This window comes from Podarcis raffonei, chromosome 9 (assembly GCF_027172205.1).
Source record: "Podarcis raffonei isolate rPodRaf1 chromosome 9, rPodRaf1.pri, whole genome shotgun sequence".
In the NCBI taxonomy this organism is placed as follows: domain Eukaryota; kingdom Metazoa; phylum Chordata; class Lepidosauria; order Squamata; family Lacertidae; genus Podarcis; species Podarcis raffonei.
This window is the reverse complement of record NC_070610.1, coordinates 6,962,722-6,980,422: the sequence shown is the minus strand read 5'-3', so window position 1 is coordinate 6,980,422 and position 17,701 is coordinate 6,962,722. Positions and strand designations below refer to the sequence as shown.

Genomic DNA, 17,701 nt, shown 5'->3' with positions numbered 1-17,701 from the left:
ACACTGTGTAAGTTCCACCCTGAACATTTAGATAAAGCCTGCAGTGCTTGAAGAACGCATTAGACCCAGCTAAAATATATAATGAGGAAAATGTGTCTTACGTAAAGTCTTGGAGAAGGACTCTGGCAGGACAGAAGGGCACTTCAACATTGTTCTGTTTTTCTTTCCAGTCCAAAATGTTCATAGCATCTTCTTTTTTCACTAGGAAGCCATCACAGTTGCGGACAGCAGCTTCCAACAGTACCCGTATGGAGTAAGGCAGGATATCTGCACAAAGATAAAGTAACTGAATTGGTTACTTGTGTATAGGCTACTGCCCAAATGTGTTTTCCCCCTCCCTTCTGGGTCTTCACATCTCTAAACTGAGCCTTTAAAATGATGTTGATAGCTTTATCAAAATAGCACTACAGCTCAGTGCAAACTATTCTTAGTAGGAAAATTAAACAAATCAAAATAGGATACTCATTTGCACCAATCCCCCATGGTAAGTGAGCTAGAACCCAACAATGCATAAACTGGTATATGGTCACCAATTGGTGAAAGTAAATTAAACTAAACTCGTATATTTCAGGCTGTCCCGAGCTAGATGGAATTCTGGAAGTGGTGGTTAGTCTGTCAATTTCATTTGCTAGTCTTTGAGATAAAAGGGCTCCAGTTGGGGAAGGCTGAACTAGCGCAACAGGGTCTCAGTATCCTTGAGTGTCACAACAAAAGGCCAATAAATGCTAGGTAACACTGAATAGTTTTCTTTATTGACAAAGATAAGCCAGCAAATGATGCTGCTTAGTTGTAAGACAGATCTCCTTGATATTGTGCTTCTGGGCTTTTTGTTGTGGCAACACTGACTGACATCTTGAGAAGGCAAAGATTAGTACAGAGAATTGTTCCTCTGACGGATATGGCTAAACCAAGGGACTTGGTCTCAAGTGGCCGGTAAAATTTTACTGCTTCAAATCCATGATGTTAAGTCCAGCATATGGCAATAAAAAGATTTCATAAAAGTATTAGTGTCTGGGCAGGGTGGGGAGAGAGAAAAAATGATAATGAGACTAAGAAGGGCTCGGATTAAAAATCTAGGCAGATTCAAAGCAATGGGGGAAATGTTAAGATATTTCCCTTGGAGTGACCAATATTTTAGATGCCGCTGCAGCACAGCTATGTCTATTTTCCACCTTCAGGGAATACTTCATGCACTGACTTGCCTGCTGGAATCCTGGTGCACTTGCTCATGAACTCTTTCACACAGCAGAAATCAGGTGGTAAAGCACACGCTTTGTACTCAAGAGGTTCAGTCCCTGGCATTCCTATAGATCTACTGCCAGTCAGTGAAGACAATGCTGAGTTAGATGGCCCAATAGTTTTAAGGCAGCTTCCTGGGTCTTTATGATTCTGGAGCATGTTCTAACATGCATGTGTTCACATTTGTGAGGATTTTATAGCAACCACCTCAGGAGATAGCGGTTACTCCATTTAAAAATTATTCACAATGTAAAGTTGCAATAAAGTAGACTGACACAGCACTAACTAGCAAGTTTAACAGGTCCGCATACTATTTTTTCAGCTCCAGAGAGCACAAAGTGCTGCTGCAGGGCTCACCAGCTTCATTCAAATTAGTTGGGCTTTACAGGGCAGACAGCATGATTTCACTCTCATTAGGTGATTCATCCAAAAGCTAACCATGAATTGGCAAATGTGTTTTAGATTCAAACTGCCAAAGTACTTAACATAAATTTTGTCCTTTTTGCAATTTCCTCCATTTAATTAAGAACATGGACTCTATGCAAGACTTTTTTAACTGAATCCCAAAGACTTTAATAATTATTTTCAACCTGATCAGTATCTACATACAGTTTGCCCACAAGCAACACTCAACTTTCAATATTTATATAGCAAAACCGCAGAATGCATCAGAACAAAAGGAGTCAAATGCAAGATTTGGCATTGATGTTTTATTGTGTTTTTAATATTCTGTTGGGAGCCGCCCAGAGTGGCTGGGGAAACCCAGCCAGATGGGTGGGATATAAATAAAAAATTATTATTATTATTATTATTATTATTATTATTATTATTATTATTATTATTATTATTATTGAAGGCATATGATGCAGCAACCTTACTGAAGCAAAACAGGCCTGACCCATGCCTGCCGGGCAACTGGTTGGAAACCCTATGCACATGTAGTGAGTTCCATAATGGAAGGCAGGATAAACATGAAAAACAAGTAATTTGAGCAATTAATACATTTTTTTTACATTAATTACCAAAGAGAAAGCAGATAGAGAAGTCCCTCTCCCTTACAATACTAAAACCAGAGGTCATCCACTGAAGCTGAATGGTGGGCAAGGGTGCCAACTTGAATAAAATATTGGGGGGGGGAGTTCCAGGTAAGCTCCACCCCACATAATCTATCACAAGACACGGCACCCACCCCCATTTGAATGGCAATGCCCATTAACTTTGGGAGGCAGCTCCCTCAAATATTTTGTGGGGGGGCAAAGGGGCCTCAGTCCCTAGGAGTTGGTTCCTAGGATGGTGGGACATTCAGGATAGAAAAAGACGCAAAGAACTTCACACAGTACATAGTAAAATGGAATTCACTGCCACGTAATGTAGTGATGGGCACCAAGCAGGAAACAGCCAACCTCAGTACACCAGGTGCTGGGGAACACAAGTAAGGAGAGTAGTGTTGAGCTCATATATATTGAGCTCATGTAAAAAAACTGGTCAGAATCCTGAACATGACCTCTTTTTATTGCTCTTACAAGTTTCCTTGCTCAATAATCAGGGTTCTCATGTGCCTTAAGCAGCAGCAACCAGCAACAATCAACACTCGAGGACAGCACCTTGGTGTCTGGTAGACTAGCCAGACTGCAACCTAATTGCCTGTTTCGACACATAACAGGGAACCTCCTGAAAGGTGACAGCAGGCGTTTGGCCAGTTGCTTAGAAACCCAGTGCTGGGCTGCTGGGTCTCTGCCACCTAGCTTCAGTTTGTCTCTTGCACTGTTCCATGTCTTGCCTAACTTCCCTGTCTCTTTTCCCTGCAGCTGTTCCTGAGAGGGGGGGGCGGCATTGGAGACAAACCCTCCCCTGGGAACCTTGCTTATTCCCAACCCTAATTTTATCAAGAGTCAGCCTAGCCTGAATTCTTGGTGATGGACTATGCTCTCTTGATTCTGGTTGTCTTCTGGTAGCCAATATTGACCTAGAAGAGCCCATGGTAAGGCAGCTTGATATGTTCATAAATCTGCTTTTCAAAGGCTATAAACAGCAGAAACTGTTTGCGTCCATGTTTTACACAAGATAACAGTTGCAGGCTAGCGACAGCCAGGCTGAACAAAGTGATAAAACTCTGGGCATACGTATTCTGCAGTAAATGCCAATGAACTCAGCAAGACTTACTTCTGAGTAAACATACATAGGATGGCTCTATAAAACTAAGGTAATTTTAGAGCTCTGCAAAGGTACATCAAAGAAAGCACTACACTGTTTAATATTTGTTTACAGTAAATAAGAGATACTAGAGGCCTAGTAAGAAGAGTGGTTAAAAGTATTTTTTTTGTAAATATTTTGTATTTATTTATTTATTAAATTTCTATAAAGTGGAATCTCGGGTTGCAAATGTGATCCGTGTGGGAGGCACATTCGCAGGAGGCACATTCACAACCCGCAAAGCGCGATTTAGTGCTTCTGTGCGAGCGCCGAAACCCGGAAGTAACCCATTCCGGTACTTCCGGGTTTGGCACGGTGCTCAACCTGAAAACACGTAACCTGAAGCGTCTGTAACCCGAGGTACCACTATACTGCCCTTCACCCGAGGATCACAGGGTGGTTTACAGTATAAAAACTGCTTCAGTAATATGTCTATCTGATCCACCTTGGCTCATAGGTTTTGTTTCTTACTATGTTATGTAACAAATAAAACCTATGCACCAAGCAGTGGTGTGTAGTCAGTGGACTAGGGGGACTAGGCTAGTCCCCTAATTGTTCCCAGTAAATTGGAGTATTACAGTACTGTACAGTATTAAAGCCTGGCGCCTCCTTCCCGAAGGCCAGGAAGCTTCTGCCTGGCTTACGGAGGGAGGTGCGATGCTCACACGCGTGACAACCTGCTCCACATCACCCTTGCAAGCTGGTGCCTCTGGCCTTAACTGTTCCCCTAGGAAAAATTTCGCTGAACACCACTGGAACCGAGGTGGATCAAATAATACATATTACTGAAGCACTTCAGGTGAAACACTTTTGTTTTGTAAACTTCACCTTAACTCTGCTTGAGTTACGTGTCCCAACTGCAGTTACCATGGAAGCTATGACATCCATCTAGAATTTTAGCAATATGCAATAAGGTAACTAACTGTGGAACCCCAAGTATGTTTACTCAGAGGTAAGTCCCAATATGTTTCATGGACTTAATTCCTATTAGGTTTGTTTAGGATTACAGCCAAATTCTGCTCAATTGTTCTTGTTTCAGAAAATGACAGTTAAAGTAAAGGATTTGAGCTATTGCACAGTGAGTGCTAATTTCAATAAAATTTTGCAAAAATGAATGGGGCGGGGGGCTTGGGAGTCATGGCTATTGGCCTTGTACGTGCCAGCAGCCCATCAATGGAAACCAAACAATGCATACAAAAATGTTGCTTTCCCCTACCCCACTTGCAGGAAAGTTAACTATCTTCGCACCATAACTAAGTTGTACTGTAACAGAGCTGTGAGGAACTTCAAAGAGATTGCTCTGATTTATGTGATTTTCAACTAACTCAGTGATAGCTCTTGTCCATTAAGGCTGAAATCCAATAATGAGTTAGATGAGTTTGAACACTTTGAAAGCGTAAAATGTGGAAATAAATTTCTGAAAACAGCTAGTCTAGATTACAAATACGTGGAGCAAGGCCCAATCCTAACACCACAAGGGAGTAAACTCCATTGGATTCAATACTGCTTGCTTCTGAGCAGGCAGGTTTAGGACTGTGCTATTTATGCAGTAGATGTAATTATCTCCATGGCAGTGCGATCAGCATGTAATAGTGTCTTATATCAAGCCATATATTTCAAACAGTTCTGAAGAAAACCAGAAGCGCATCCCAACCTATAGAAAATTAGCACTTAAATTTTATGTAATACAATATTGCAGGTATCATATTATTAATGAAGTCATATTAACAAAAAGACAATTAAGTGTTACCGTATTTGGTGCCTCCCAGTTTAGCAACATTGTAGAACTTCTTGTCTGTTCTGTCATTCAGTGGTTCAATTAAGTGCTGGAAAAGGCGCTCTGAAAGACAAGTCATACTGATGATTAATATAACATGTTGTTATAATATATATAACCGATAATAGCACAGATATGGAACAACAGAAGAAGGGAAGTAACTATTGACAATGACTTCTTACCAAAAGAAGGCAGGTATATATGATAAAAAACTACAGCTATAATTCTATTCACATTTACTCCTAGGTAAGCACAATTGATCTAGACTGCACAGGAATGCATATTAACCAGCAGTGTTAGAAACTCACATATATAAGCTAGGTGCTAAATGGCTCCTTAAGTCAACGTTACAGTCACCAAAACGGAATGTCTAGTTGCCATTTTTGGGTAAGATGGCTCTAAAGTCTTATTTTTCAAATTACTGAATGGCTGTGACTGATTCTCAGTTACAGTATATAGTTCAGATGACAACCCTGAGCTAGGTAAAAAACTTTGAGAACTTAAAGAAGTCACTTTATCCAGGGACAGTCCATATATTGGCCTATTCATACCTCTTGTTCTTATTCATAACGTAATAATATTCTTCACAACTGTGAGCAGGGCAGTGGGGTGGGGTAAGTGAAGACAAGCGACAACAATTTCACTACTCCTGCACAGAAAAAGCATTTTGGTTCCTGAAATTCATTCTGATTGTACAGATAAAATAGAACTGATAGAATTCTACAGGGTGTGGTATCGGTGTGTGAAAACATTCAAGATCCAATGATCCCCAGGCATGCACCTCTAGATGGTGGAGATGTCAGGTGCCATCCTGGCACCCAGGCATCTTCACTTGGTTGCAAGTGGCTGAAAGCCACGTGCGAAATTGCCCTGGCTAATTTCACACACTGTTAACCAGGTAACAAAAATAGGATGAAAACTATAAGGGTGGAGTTCTAAGTGAGAAAACTTGAGTACTGTACAATTTGACTGGCACACAAATCTGCAAACTGATTGGAATAATGCATGAGATGTGCTTTTCCTACTTAAGTATTTATACTGCATTTCCTCCCCAAGAATTGTTTGTAAGCTCCATTAATTTCAAGGGCCTGGTTCACACACAATACACTATGTGCACAAGCCTCAGAACCCATGCACTCCTCCAGTGTGGTCAGGAGGAAGACACTCAAAGCTTTTGCTTCAGTTGTCAACTGTAGTTGTATTCAAAACCGGAAAACCTGTATTTAGTATTAACTATAGTTCAGGGAAACAAGTTAACTTTTAAAATGTGCTCTGTTTCCACCCCGCCCCGCCATTAGCAGTAACCACTGTTAGTGACCACTATTACTGACCACTCTTCTTCTCAGTTTGGATGAAATGAGGAACCATTCTGTTCCCTGCAAATAACTTGTGCTCATTCCCATAGCACTGAACTGTGGTTTTGTGCTATGTTTGAATGCATTTTCAACATGGAAGTTTAGGAGTGCAGCTTTAAACATCAAAAATGTTTTTACATCTTCTATTGTAGATAAGTTATCCAAATAATTTACTCAAGTTGTACTGATTACAATTCTAAGGAATAAACAGAACAATTTAGAGTGGCTTTGCACAATTTACTGCCACTAATCTTTAGATAGTGTGTAATAGATTAAATGTATTCTGTCTTCCAATCCTCTCTCAACCCTCCATTCTAATTATTCTATAGCTACATTTGGAAGCAGCAACATCTGGATGAATATAAAAGCTCCACTGTGATTTAACTGAGGGGATTTTCCCCTGAAACAGGAATACAGTATTATTCAATCAGTCACAATTCAAAGGTCAGCATGCTTAGGCTGCAATCCTAAATACAATGCACCTACAAGAAAGACCCACTGAACACAGTGAGATTTACTTCTAAAGAAACATACAGGAATTGTGCTCTATTTAAGCCCTTTGATTTGGGTGGGTTGAACACCAATAGCAATGTACTTCATTGCTACTGTGCCATTTTACCATTCCCTGATTGTTTATATACCAGAATCAGTTTCAAAGAGGCTAAAAAGCTTTATACTACTGGCAACTAAATTAAGAGTTTGCAGAACTAGAGGTTAGGACTAAGTGATTTTTTATTACATAACAAATATTTTGATTATAGCTTTAAGTGGTGTTTACATGCTTCATAATGGGCATATATATTTAAATTTCTTTACAAAAGTAGCCATACAAGTCTGATCATACTTATATAAAATATTGTTCCCATTAACATGCTTCATATTATTCATCATATTTGAGTGGCCTCAAGCAGTTTTTTGGGGGGAAATGTAAGGGTTAAGGCACAAGGTATACCTGCTTTTTTAAAAGTTATTTGAAGAAGCATAAACAAATATCTTTCTCTTTGAAGGTTTGAGCTGCATAGATTCCTCACACTAGTAAACTGGGACATTCTGAAAAATGCAGGAGGGTTGTGCCCATATCTACTAGCATTGCTACTATTCATAATTGGCCTAACAGTTTTCAAGCTTTAGTAACCCAAGCCCTTTAAAAAAAAAAATCACCATTCCTCATAGTATGCTGACATGCACTGAATCCAAGGGGAAAGTTCCTGGCCATTTTGCAAGCTGGACTCATTGTCTGGCGAGGCCATTTTGCTGGTGGAGGCTTTTGCTCTTAACATGAAATACTTTTCAGTAAAGAGAATCATTCCCCAACTCGATCTTTACATCACTTGCATTTTCTATGGTGTTTGAGCATGCCCATCTCCTGCCATCAGCTGGCAGCTTTTGCTGGGGGACAGAGGAATGCAAATATGTGGGGGAAATTAAAAGAAGCAGGAGCAACAGCACAGACCAGCTCCTAAATTTCCCTTTTACATACTAATCTGCACCTGTCAAGCCATAATAATAATAATAATAATTTAAAATAACCAGGCTCTTCTGGCTGAGCAGCAAGGAGTGCAAAAAATAATAGAAAAAAATAAACACAACATAGAGAGCATGAAAACTGTTACATGAGGCACAGAGGACAATTTTGTTTCATTTTCTCAAAGGCATAACCCAAAAATCCTATCACGTTTATACCAAATACCATGGCCTACTTCTCACTTGGAAGAGGATGCATTTCAAACCTGTGTCAGGGCTGTGCGCAGGCTGACATTAAAAAAATATATGAAGCACCATTCAGTTACTGTATTTTTCGCTCTATAGGGCGCACCTGACCATAGGGCGCACCTAGTTTTCAGAGGGGGAAATCAAGGGGGAAAAAATGATCCCCCCCCAGCTCTGGGAGCAGCGGACAGGCTACGCGCAGCCTGTGCGCTTCTCCCAGACCTTTTCCCTGCTTTTGCGGGAGGTGGGGGAATTCCCCCATCTCCAGCAAATGCCCACAGGAGCCGCGCACCCTTTAAGGAGCACATGGCTCCTGCGGGCTTTTCGACCAGGAGGGAGAAGGGACTGACACGGCCAGTCAGTCCCTTCTCCCTCCTCGGGGAAAAGCCTCAAAGAGGTCGGGGAGCAGCACAAAGGTGGCGCGCCTCCTTCCCGCTGCCCCCCGAGCTTGTGGGGTTTGCGGTGGCTTCGCATTGCTATTGCTGAAACCAAGGAGCCTGCATTCGCTCCATAGGACGCACACACATTTCCCCTTAATTTTTGGAGGGGAAAAAGTGCGTCCTATAGAGCGAAAAATACGGTAACTCCCTGCGCACAGATAACTAGTGTGTCACAGCAAAGACAAGTTTCTTGACAGACTAGCTTTCTTTAAAAACAGCTCCCTACACATAGAAAACCAGGAGTGTGACATGGCAGCTCCACCCCCCCCCCCCGTTACAGCACTCGTGCACAAATGAAAAAGTAGTTTATATAGTGTACACAAAGCCAGAGGACCAGAGGGCGTGTGTTTCTCTCCAGAACGATAGCCTTCGGTGACAGAAGATATTTGTTTTTAAGTAGGGCGGAATGTTCACTGAGGGAACAACCCCCCCCACCCGCAATCCCTGCCACAAACACCGCCCCCCCCCCACAACCTGAATAGGCACAGTCATGAGGGAGATGAACCTCCCCACCCCACGAAAACAAGGCCTCTCCTATTCCCCCACATTAGGCGCCCAGAGGCGCAGTAAAAAAATTTAACCCCACCCCATTCTTTGACTCCCCCCCCCCCCCCCGCCGCCGCAACCTGAAGTGGCCCAGCCCTGACAGAGGTCAGCAGCCCCGCCCCCGCCTCCTCCGCTCCCTTTACACGGGGAGAGAAGATGGCCGACAGACCCCGGCCCCTCTGAAGACGGGGGGCTGGGGGGGGGAGGAGGCAAGCACAAAGGAAAAGGGGCAGAAAAGACCGGGGGGGCTCTGAGGGGGAGTTGAAATGAGGCCTGAGGGGGGGGGGCGGCAGGAGAAGGAATGCGCTTGAGGAGGGCAGAGGGGGCGCGGGGGCCCGGGGTCCTTCCCTCCCTCCGCCCGTCCGCCTCCCCTTCACACTGACCTGGCCCGGCCGGCTCCATGTCACTCCCTCCCGAGAAAGGCGGCGGCGGCGGCGGCCAGGGAGGGGGGGGCGCGAGGGGGCAAGTGCCCAGGAGGGGCGGAGTCTTCCCTCAAACGCCGCGAGAGGTTAAGCGCGGCGAGGAGATAACAGGCTCGCCTCGGCCCCGCCCTCTCGTCGCGGTGTGTGTGTGGGGGGGGGTGCTCTCGCGAGAGCTCGGCCGCCGGCAAGAAAGGAAAGCGGCCGGAAATCTCGCGAGGGTTTACTGCGGGGAAGGAATAGCGGAGCTGGCCAGCGGGCCGGCCGCAGCTCTCGCGACACTTGAGCCCCGCTGCGTTTGTCGAAGGAGGGCAAAGGGGCCGCGTGTGCTGCAGCTGTGGGCGTCGCTGCCGGGGCCAAGGCGGTGGGAGGAGCGAGGCTTCCCTACCAGGCCTCGGGTGGGGGCCGCTAGGGCCGGCCGCTGAGCCCCTCCGGAGGCAGCCCCTGGGCTTGCTTGGGGCTGGGCTTCTTCCTTGCTATGTTGGAGGAGGCTTCCCTTGGTCCTAGCGAAAGTGGCTGCTGCTGGGGAGCCCACAAAAGGGCAGTCCCCAGGCCTATGATTTGCACAGGCTCATATGATGAAGCTGATGTATAGATAGTATATTACACCAGTGAAATTAGCTAAAATGTATATGACAAATAAAAAATGTTGGAGTTACAGATAGGTAGCAGTGTTGGTCTGCCATAGTCAAAACAAAAAAATTTTTTTCCTTCCAGTAGCACCTTAAAGACCAACTAAGTTAGTTCTTGGTATGAGCTTTCGTGTGCATGCACACGTGTATCTGAAGAAGTGTGCATGCACACGAAAGCTCATACCAAGAACTAACTTAGTTGGTCTTTAAGGTGCTACTGGAAGGAAAAAAATTTTTTTGTTTTAAAAAATGTTGGAAATGTAAAGAAAAAGAAGGAACATTTTATCATATGTGGTGGGAATGTAAAAAAGTAAAGAACTTCTGGGAAATGATATCTAATGAGATGAAAAAGATGTTGAAATATGCATTTTTTTAAAAACCAGAAGCATTTTTACTTGGTATTATAGGTCAGGACATTAATAGGCAAGATGTTAAATTGTTTTTATATGCAACAACTGCGGCAAGAGCCCAGAAATGGAAACAAGAAGAAATTCCGCTGAAAGAAGAATGGCAGATGAAATTAATGGACTATGCAGAATTAGACAAAATGACAGGAAGGATTCGAAACCTGCGGGACCAGAGATTTACAGAAGATTGAAAGAAGTATATGAATTATTTGAAGAGGAACTGTAATCAACAAATTACGCTAGTAGGACTACAAGAAGTTTTGTAAGGAGAAATATACGAAGTGTTACAAAGTAGAAAAGATAGAGATATTGGTTATGAGTTTGAAATGTAATAGGGAAGATAAGAAATGCATATTGAGAGATTAGATTGGAAAATTTTCAGACAGGATTGATGAAAGTCAAAAATTTGAATAAGATGTAAAAGTATGTTTAATTACTGTTGAAAATGATATGTTAAAAAAACTAATAAAAATTATATATTAAAAAAAAAAGATTTGCAGAGGCTCATCCACAGATGTTCCCTCGCCTCAGCTTTACACTGCGTAGAAATGAAGTCACATTCTCGGAGGGAAAGGATCCCCACAGTCCGATTCACCGAGAATGAACAGGGCGCCTGCTTTCTCTCAAGCTAACTCAAGGCTGAATTCCCCCTGCACGTACCTTGACATACAGTCTTGAGTTAGCAGAGTCTCCTAACGGTATCCTTTCCCATGCACTCTTTTTTCATCTCTTCCTAATAAAGGCTATCAAAGCAAATGGTGTAATTCCCACCAACTCTCCTTGCTGAAGACTTCACAGGTTGTGCCGTGAGCCTAGGACGCTGACAGGGAGCTGAGAAAAAGAGGAATCCACAAGCAGACTGTGCATGCTCAGACCATTAAGGCACTTGCTGATGTGTCGCTGCCCTGTGGCATTGGTTTGAATGGGCAGCAAGTACGGCAGGTGCCAGGCGGAGCAGTGGCCAGGTGCTGAAGGGCTGAGCTGGGTGTGGCAGCCACATGGCTCTCCGAAGCTCACCTGCTGCCCTTTGGTGTGGTAGACAATGTTGCTCCCTTTCCACTAGTAAGATTTAGCTGCCAGGCTGGTTGGGTTCCTGCCCCTCCCATGTGCCTTTTTTCATTCATGAGATTGGGTGGGAGCTAAATGTGGCTCAGCAGGTCCCCTTTTTTGGCCCACTGGATCCTCCCCAGGCCACCCTCTTCACTGGTCCTGCTTCATGCTCTCCTTCAGTGCTCCTCAGGAGAGAGGAGCCCTTGAACTTCGACGATGCCTCTTGCCTGCCTGGGCAGAGAGGGGTGTGTGAGTGGGTATAGAAAGTACCTTGCTGTAGAAAGGTAAAATCTGCATTCATTGTTCCACCCCCTTTTGCCTCTGTACTGCTGGCATATGGCCACAGAAGGTTGCCCAGAGATGGTGTTCTGCTTGTGTGTTAGAGGCACTGGTGTGTGTGTTGGGCTAGGAGCAGTCAGGCCTTGGTTAAATTTCAATTCAAACCACAAACCTCAGTGGGTAACGTAGAGCAAGGCACTACCTCTCAGACATGTCTACCTTGAAGGGTTGCTGTGAGATAAAAAGGCAAGAAGGATAAATAACCACATACAGTACACCACCCGGAGCCCCCTTGGAAGAAGGTGATAAACAAGTTACCACTGTTGCACAGGAGCAATGTATTTTTAAACTAAGTGTTATGTTGTAAGCCACTGTTGGGCCATCTCACTGTGGGCCAGAAGTTGTGGTGGGGGCACATATTTTTTTAATAAATAAATGCATTTTTGAAAAGGGGAGGGAAGAGCCTTGTCCTTTTAGAACAGCAAGCACACAGGGCTCTGTGTAATTTTGTATGGTCTTTTTCTCTGGAAAAAAAATATTTGGTGGTCAAAGCCTAACTATGTTAGACTTTGCCCTTTGGTGCTAACAGTGGGGGCAGGGGGCTGTGACTGTCTCGCTCACAGTAAGGCTGTCCAAATCCCTTACACATTCTGTGCAGATTCTATTGCACTGTCTTGCAGAAAAATCAGTCGTGGATCTTTCACCGGATAAGCGCTTTCCACATCCGATAAAGATGTACTGTACACGTTGGGGCTCAGAGGAAAACGCAGTGCCCTCCTTTTGGCCACCAAGGGCATAAACTTCGCTACTGTGGAAAGTGAAACTGAGGGGAAGGGCGGAGATTTCATTTCCTTCAGACGCCTGCGCCTTAAAAAAAGACAACTCCGCTTTCCTGGAACCCGAGAGTCGCGCTTTAGGGAGCCCAGGGGAGGCGGAACCATTGTGCTCAGTTGTGTTGTGCAGCGGATATATTTACGTGCCGTACCGAAGGGATTAATTTTTGCGTTTGGAGAGCCATGGCGGGGTCCGGGGCAGAGCTAAAACCTGCCGTATTGAAGCACCGGCGAACTACACTCGAACGGGTCGAAAAGTTTATCTCCGAGATATACTTCACGGACTGCAACCTCCGGGGCAGGTGGGCTTGTGTTGGTCCGACACCTAAAGCCGTCCCCATTCTCCCCACCTGGCTTCCTTCTTCACGCAGCGCAGAGTTAAACTACGGAACTCCCTCCCACAGGAGGCAGTGATGGCCACCAATTTGGATGGCTGACCGTCGCAGTTTCATGGAGGAGAGGGCTATGGATGGCTTCTAGCCGCGATGGCTGTGCTCTGCCTCCAACAATTGGAGCAAATAACACTTGTGAATATCAGTTTCTGGAAACTGCAGGGGCGGGGAAAAGTGCTTTTGTGCTCTAGTCCATGGGCGTAGCCGGGGGGGGGGGGCAGAAGGTGGCAACTGCTCTCCCAAATCAATTAAAATAAATAAAAATGCATAGCTAACTGAGCCCCCCCCCAACAAAAGGCCTGCCCCCTCCTAACAAAAATAATGGCTATGCCCATGCTCAGGTCCTGCTTCCGGTTTTCCCACTGGGGCATCTGAGAATAGGATGCTGGACTAGATGGGCCATTCCATTCAGCTATTTCGCCTAGCCTTCAATTTGAATTAGCCTGATCCTCTATTCCCATTTCCCTTTTCTATGAAGAAACCCTTCTGGGACCCCACATTAAAATTCTTCCCTGGTCTCCTTGCTGTCCCTAGTAGGACCAACTTGGCCAGTTAGCCCTGGTGATCATTTGATGTCTACTGACTGGGTTTCTCCCCCCCCCCAAAAAAAGTCACCTGAATTTTTGAATTTTATTGACATTGATGCTGCATTATGTTGTATTTTATGCTGTTTTTAAGTTGCATTTTAACCAATGTTTTATATTTGCTGTAAACCGCCCTGAGCCCGCTTTTTAAACCGGGAAGGGCGGGGTATAAATAATAATAATAATAATAATAATAATAATAATAATAATAATAATAATAATAATAATTTATTTATTTATTGACCGCATCCAGCAGACTCTTCTCATGGTTCTTACATTCTTAAGAACACACAGTTTGGCCCGCACGGGGGATTTGATGTGACCATACAGTGGTACCTTGGGTTACATACGCTTCAGGTTACATACGCTTCAGGTTACAGACTCCGCTAACCCAGAAATAGTGCTTCAGGTTAAGAACTTTGCTTCAGGATAAGAACAGAAATCGGGCTCTGGCGGCGCGGCGGCAGCAGGAGGCCCCATTAGCTAAAGTGGTGCTTCAGGTTAAGAACAGTTTCAGGTTAAGAACGGACCTCCGGAACGAATTAAGTACTTAACCCAATGCACCACTGTATTTGTTTTTAGAAGGTGGTTGTGGCCATGTTGGGTCCAGAGGATAGCACAATATATGTACTGTACAGTTTAAGAGCCTTTCGAGAGTCCTGTCTTTTGCTGTTAGAGGCTACATGAGAGTTCCGAGTTTCAAAGTGGCCCTTGTAGCACCATCCTCTTAATCATAGAATTATGGAGTTGGAAGGGACCCTGATGGTCATCTAGTCCAATCCCCTACAATGTCTCAACTAAAGCATTCCCAAGTTTGGACATTTTGATCTCCAGCCATTTTAACTGTTTGCTGTGAAACATGCCATCTGATTTCTACTTCCACAGCTGGAGTCAATGCTGCTTCTGAATACAGTGGTACCTCCGGTTAAGAACTTACCGTATTTTTTGCACCATAACACTCACTTTTTTCCTCCTAGAAAGTAAGGGGAAATGTCTGTGCGTGTTATGGAGGAAATGCCTACGGGTGGCATGCCTACGGATTTTCCTCCTCTAAAAACTACGTGCGTGTTATGGTCGGGTGCGTGTTATAGAGCGAAAAATACGGTAATTCGTTGTGGAGGTCCATTCTTAAAAGGTACCGCTGCCGCTGCCGTGCGATTTCTGTTCTCATCCTGAAGCAAAGTTGTCAAGCATCTTTTTCTCCACAGTGACCCATCAGATTTATTTTATTTATTTATAATTATACTTGTACAGTGGTACCTCAGGTTACAGACGCTTCAGGTTACAGACTCCGCTAACCCAGAAATAGTACCTCGGGTTAAGAACTTTGCTTCAGGATGAGAACAGAAATCGCACGGCAGCGGCAGCAGCAGGCAGAGGCCCCATTAGCTAAAGTGGTGCTTCAGGTTAAGAACAGTTTCATGCTAAGAATGGACCTCCGGAACGAATTAAGTTCTTAACCCGAGGTACCACTGTATACTGCAATTTCATAAAAACATCAAAGAGCTGATGACACTGAGGTGTGTGTTTGACTGCAGGTTGTTTGGTGCTTCTTGCTCGTTGGCATCTCTCTCTTGCTTTGAAACCTCACAGCGGATTCCATATGACGAAGCGGTCAGACAAGAATTTAGGCCTGTGAAAGTTGGAGACTGTTTTGGAAGCACGTAAGTATTCCCTTAGAGGCTAATGAATTAAAGGAACTTATAAATTATCCCTTCTTCATGTGCCTCCTCCATGAGATGTCCGGAAGGTGGTAACATGAGAATGGCCTTTTCTTCAGTGGCTCCCCATTTGTAGAATGCTCTCCCCAGGGAGGTTCATCCAGCACCTTCATTATAAATCTTTAGGCACGAGACGAAAACATTCCTCTTTAACCAGGCCTTGGGCTGATTAATATTCTATGGCCTTTTTAATGTGTTTGTGGGACGAGGGGGTTAATGTTATGTTTTAACTATTTATTTTGTGCTTTTATCCTGTATTTTTATCTTGTAAACCGCCCCGAGATCTTTGGGTGAAGGATGATATATAAATTAATAAAATAAAAATATAATAGGAACACAGGAAGATGCCTTGTACTAGTCAGACCATCGGTGTGTCTTGCTCAGTCTTGTCTACACTGACAGTGGCTCCCCAGAGTTTTGAGCAGGGAATTTCCCCCAGCCCTACATTCTTGAGTCACAGCTATGGAAAGCTATGGGACAAAGCAAACTGGAGCGGAGTGCCATTACATCAGGCTGAATGCCCTATCTTTTTCCTAGGCCCTCATAAGTAACATCAAGTGTGTGTGCTTTGGTTGAGCCAGGGATTTCAGGGCCCTTTTCTGATTGAAGCGTTGGGCAAACACTAATACATTTCTTGCCATCCTAGTGAGATAGTTATCCTGTAGAAATTAGAAGTATTGTTTGTATTTATTTATTTATTTATTTATTTATTAAAAGTCACCTGAAATTGTGCATGTCACTTCCCTAAGATGGCAGACCTGCTGGTTCAAAGTAGATCTCAGCATCCCCAGGGAATGGACAGGAAAGGAAGTCCACCTTCTTTGGGAAAGCGAAGGAGAGGGAATGATTTGGAGGGATGGCCAGCCTGTGCAGGTAAGCGACAACCTCATCTGGATATGCAGAGTGCTGATCAGCTAGCGCTCATGACCATATCAAAGTCATCCATCCTGCCCCCTTGCACAGAGTAGAATTAAAATAGATAGATGGGCTCCTTTTTTGTTTAGTTGTTGTTGTTTAGTCATTTAGTCGTGTCCGACTCTTCATGACCCCATGGACCAGAACACGCCAGGCACCTCTGTCCTCCACTGCCTCCCGCAGTTTGGTCAGACTCATGCTGGTAACCTCGAAAACACTATCCAACCATCTCGTCCTCTGTCGCCCCCTTCTCCTTGTGCCCTCCATCTTTCCCAGCATCAGTGTCTTCTCCAGGGAGTCTTCTCTTCTCATGAGGTGGCCAAAGTACTGGAGCCTCAGCTTCATGATCTGTCCTTCCAGTGAGCACTCAGGGCTGATTTCCTTAAGAATGGATGCGTTTGATCTTCTTGCAGTCCATGGGACTCTCAAGAGTCTTCTCCAGCACCAAAATTCAAAAGCATCAATTCTTCGGCTTCTTTATGGTCCAGCTCTCACTTCCATACATCACTACTGGGAAAACCATGGCTTTAACTATACGGACCTTTATTGGCAAGGTGACATCTCTACTTCTCAAGATGCTGTCTAGGCCTGTCATTGCCCTTCTGAATTTAACTAGAGATGAAACAAGCAAGGCACACGACTCTCTCTCTCTTTCTCTCTTTCTCTCTTTCTCTCTCTCTCTGAAAAAACAAAGCTAAGTTCTTTGTTGGTGGGAGTTGGCAATGTCCACAAAGGGTTCAGAGTCTAGTATATATGTCAGGGTGTGTGAAGGGAGAAGCAGCGGATCTTGCCATGCAACTGAAAAGCCCTCACTGGCTCTTGCAAGAAGGTAGTGTACATCTTTGTGCAGCATTCAATTGTCAATAATTAGTGACAAGTCAATGATTGTGTTGGCACGTTATGCCCCATGTTCCGTTTTAATCTTTTACAAAAAGTTTTAAAAACCTAAATGGCTCAAATTCAAATGCTGATCAACAGTAACATCTAGACCATGGGAGCGTTTCAGCCCTGTTCTTTTGTTTAAAATCTAAAACAGCTTATCTTATCTTGTATTCCTTTCTTTGAATTTGTGCCATTTAGGTTTTTAAACCTTTTTGTAAAAGCAGCACTAGAATTTTCACAATTGAGTCCTCAATCCTTTATTACTGCGCTTTGCTTTACCTAGGCTGAGCTAGGATTATAATACTTCAGAATTTTGGGGGGTTCTAC

General features: G+C 44.1%; 2 protein-coding genes across 3 annotated transcripts in view; one reads left to right on the top strand and one right to left on the bottom strand.

Moving 5' to 3' along the window:
• IREB2 (iron responsive element binding protein 2) overlaps window positions 1–9,804 on the bottom strand; it is a 33,779-nt gene extending 23,975 nt beyond the window's left edge. The window contains exons 1-3 of the mRNA XM_053402350.1: window positions 9,644–9,804; window positions 5,183–5,272; window positions 102–267 (exon numbers count right to left, since the gene is read on the bottom strand). Coding sequence (XP_053258325.1) covers window positions 102–267; window positions 5,183–5,272; window positions 9,644–9,662 — 275 coding nt within the window. The 5' untranslated portion in view covers window positions 9,663–9,804. The remainder of the gene's footprint in view (window positions 1–101; window positions 268–5,182; window positions 5,273–9,643) is intronic.
• Window positions 9,805–12,780: 2,976 nt separating this feature from the next.
• MAN2C1 (mannosidase alpha class 2C member 1) overlaps window positions 12,781–17,701 on the top strand; it is a 31,547-nt gene continuing 26,626 nt past the window's right edge. Inside the window, exons 1-3 of one of the 2 annotated variants that reach the window (XM_053402383.1) lie at window positions 12,781–13,182; window positions 15,395–15,520; window positions 16,327–16,450. In XM_053402383.1, the coding sequence (XP_053258358.1) occupies window positions 13,064–13,182; window positions 15,395–15,520; window positions 16,327–16,450 (369 nt within the window). In that variant the 5' untranslated portion in view covers window positions 12,781–13,063. Of the gene's footprint in view, window positions 13,183–13,247; window positions 13,408–15,394; window positions 15,521–16,326; window positions 16,451–17,701 lie in introns of those variants that run through there. The other variant, XM_053402384.1, reaches the window with a different exon arrangement.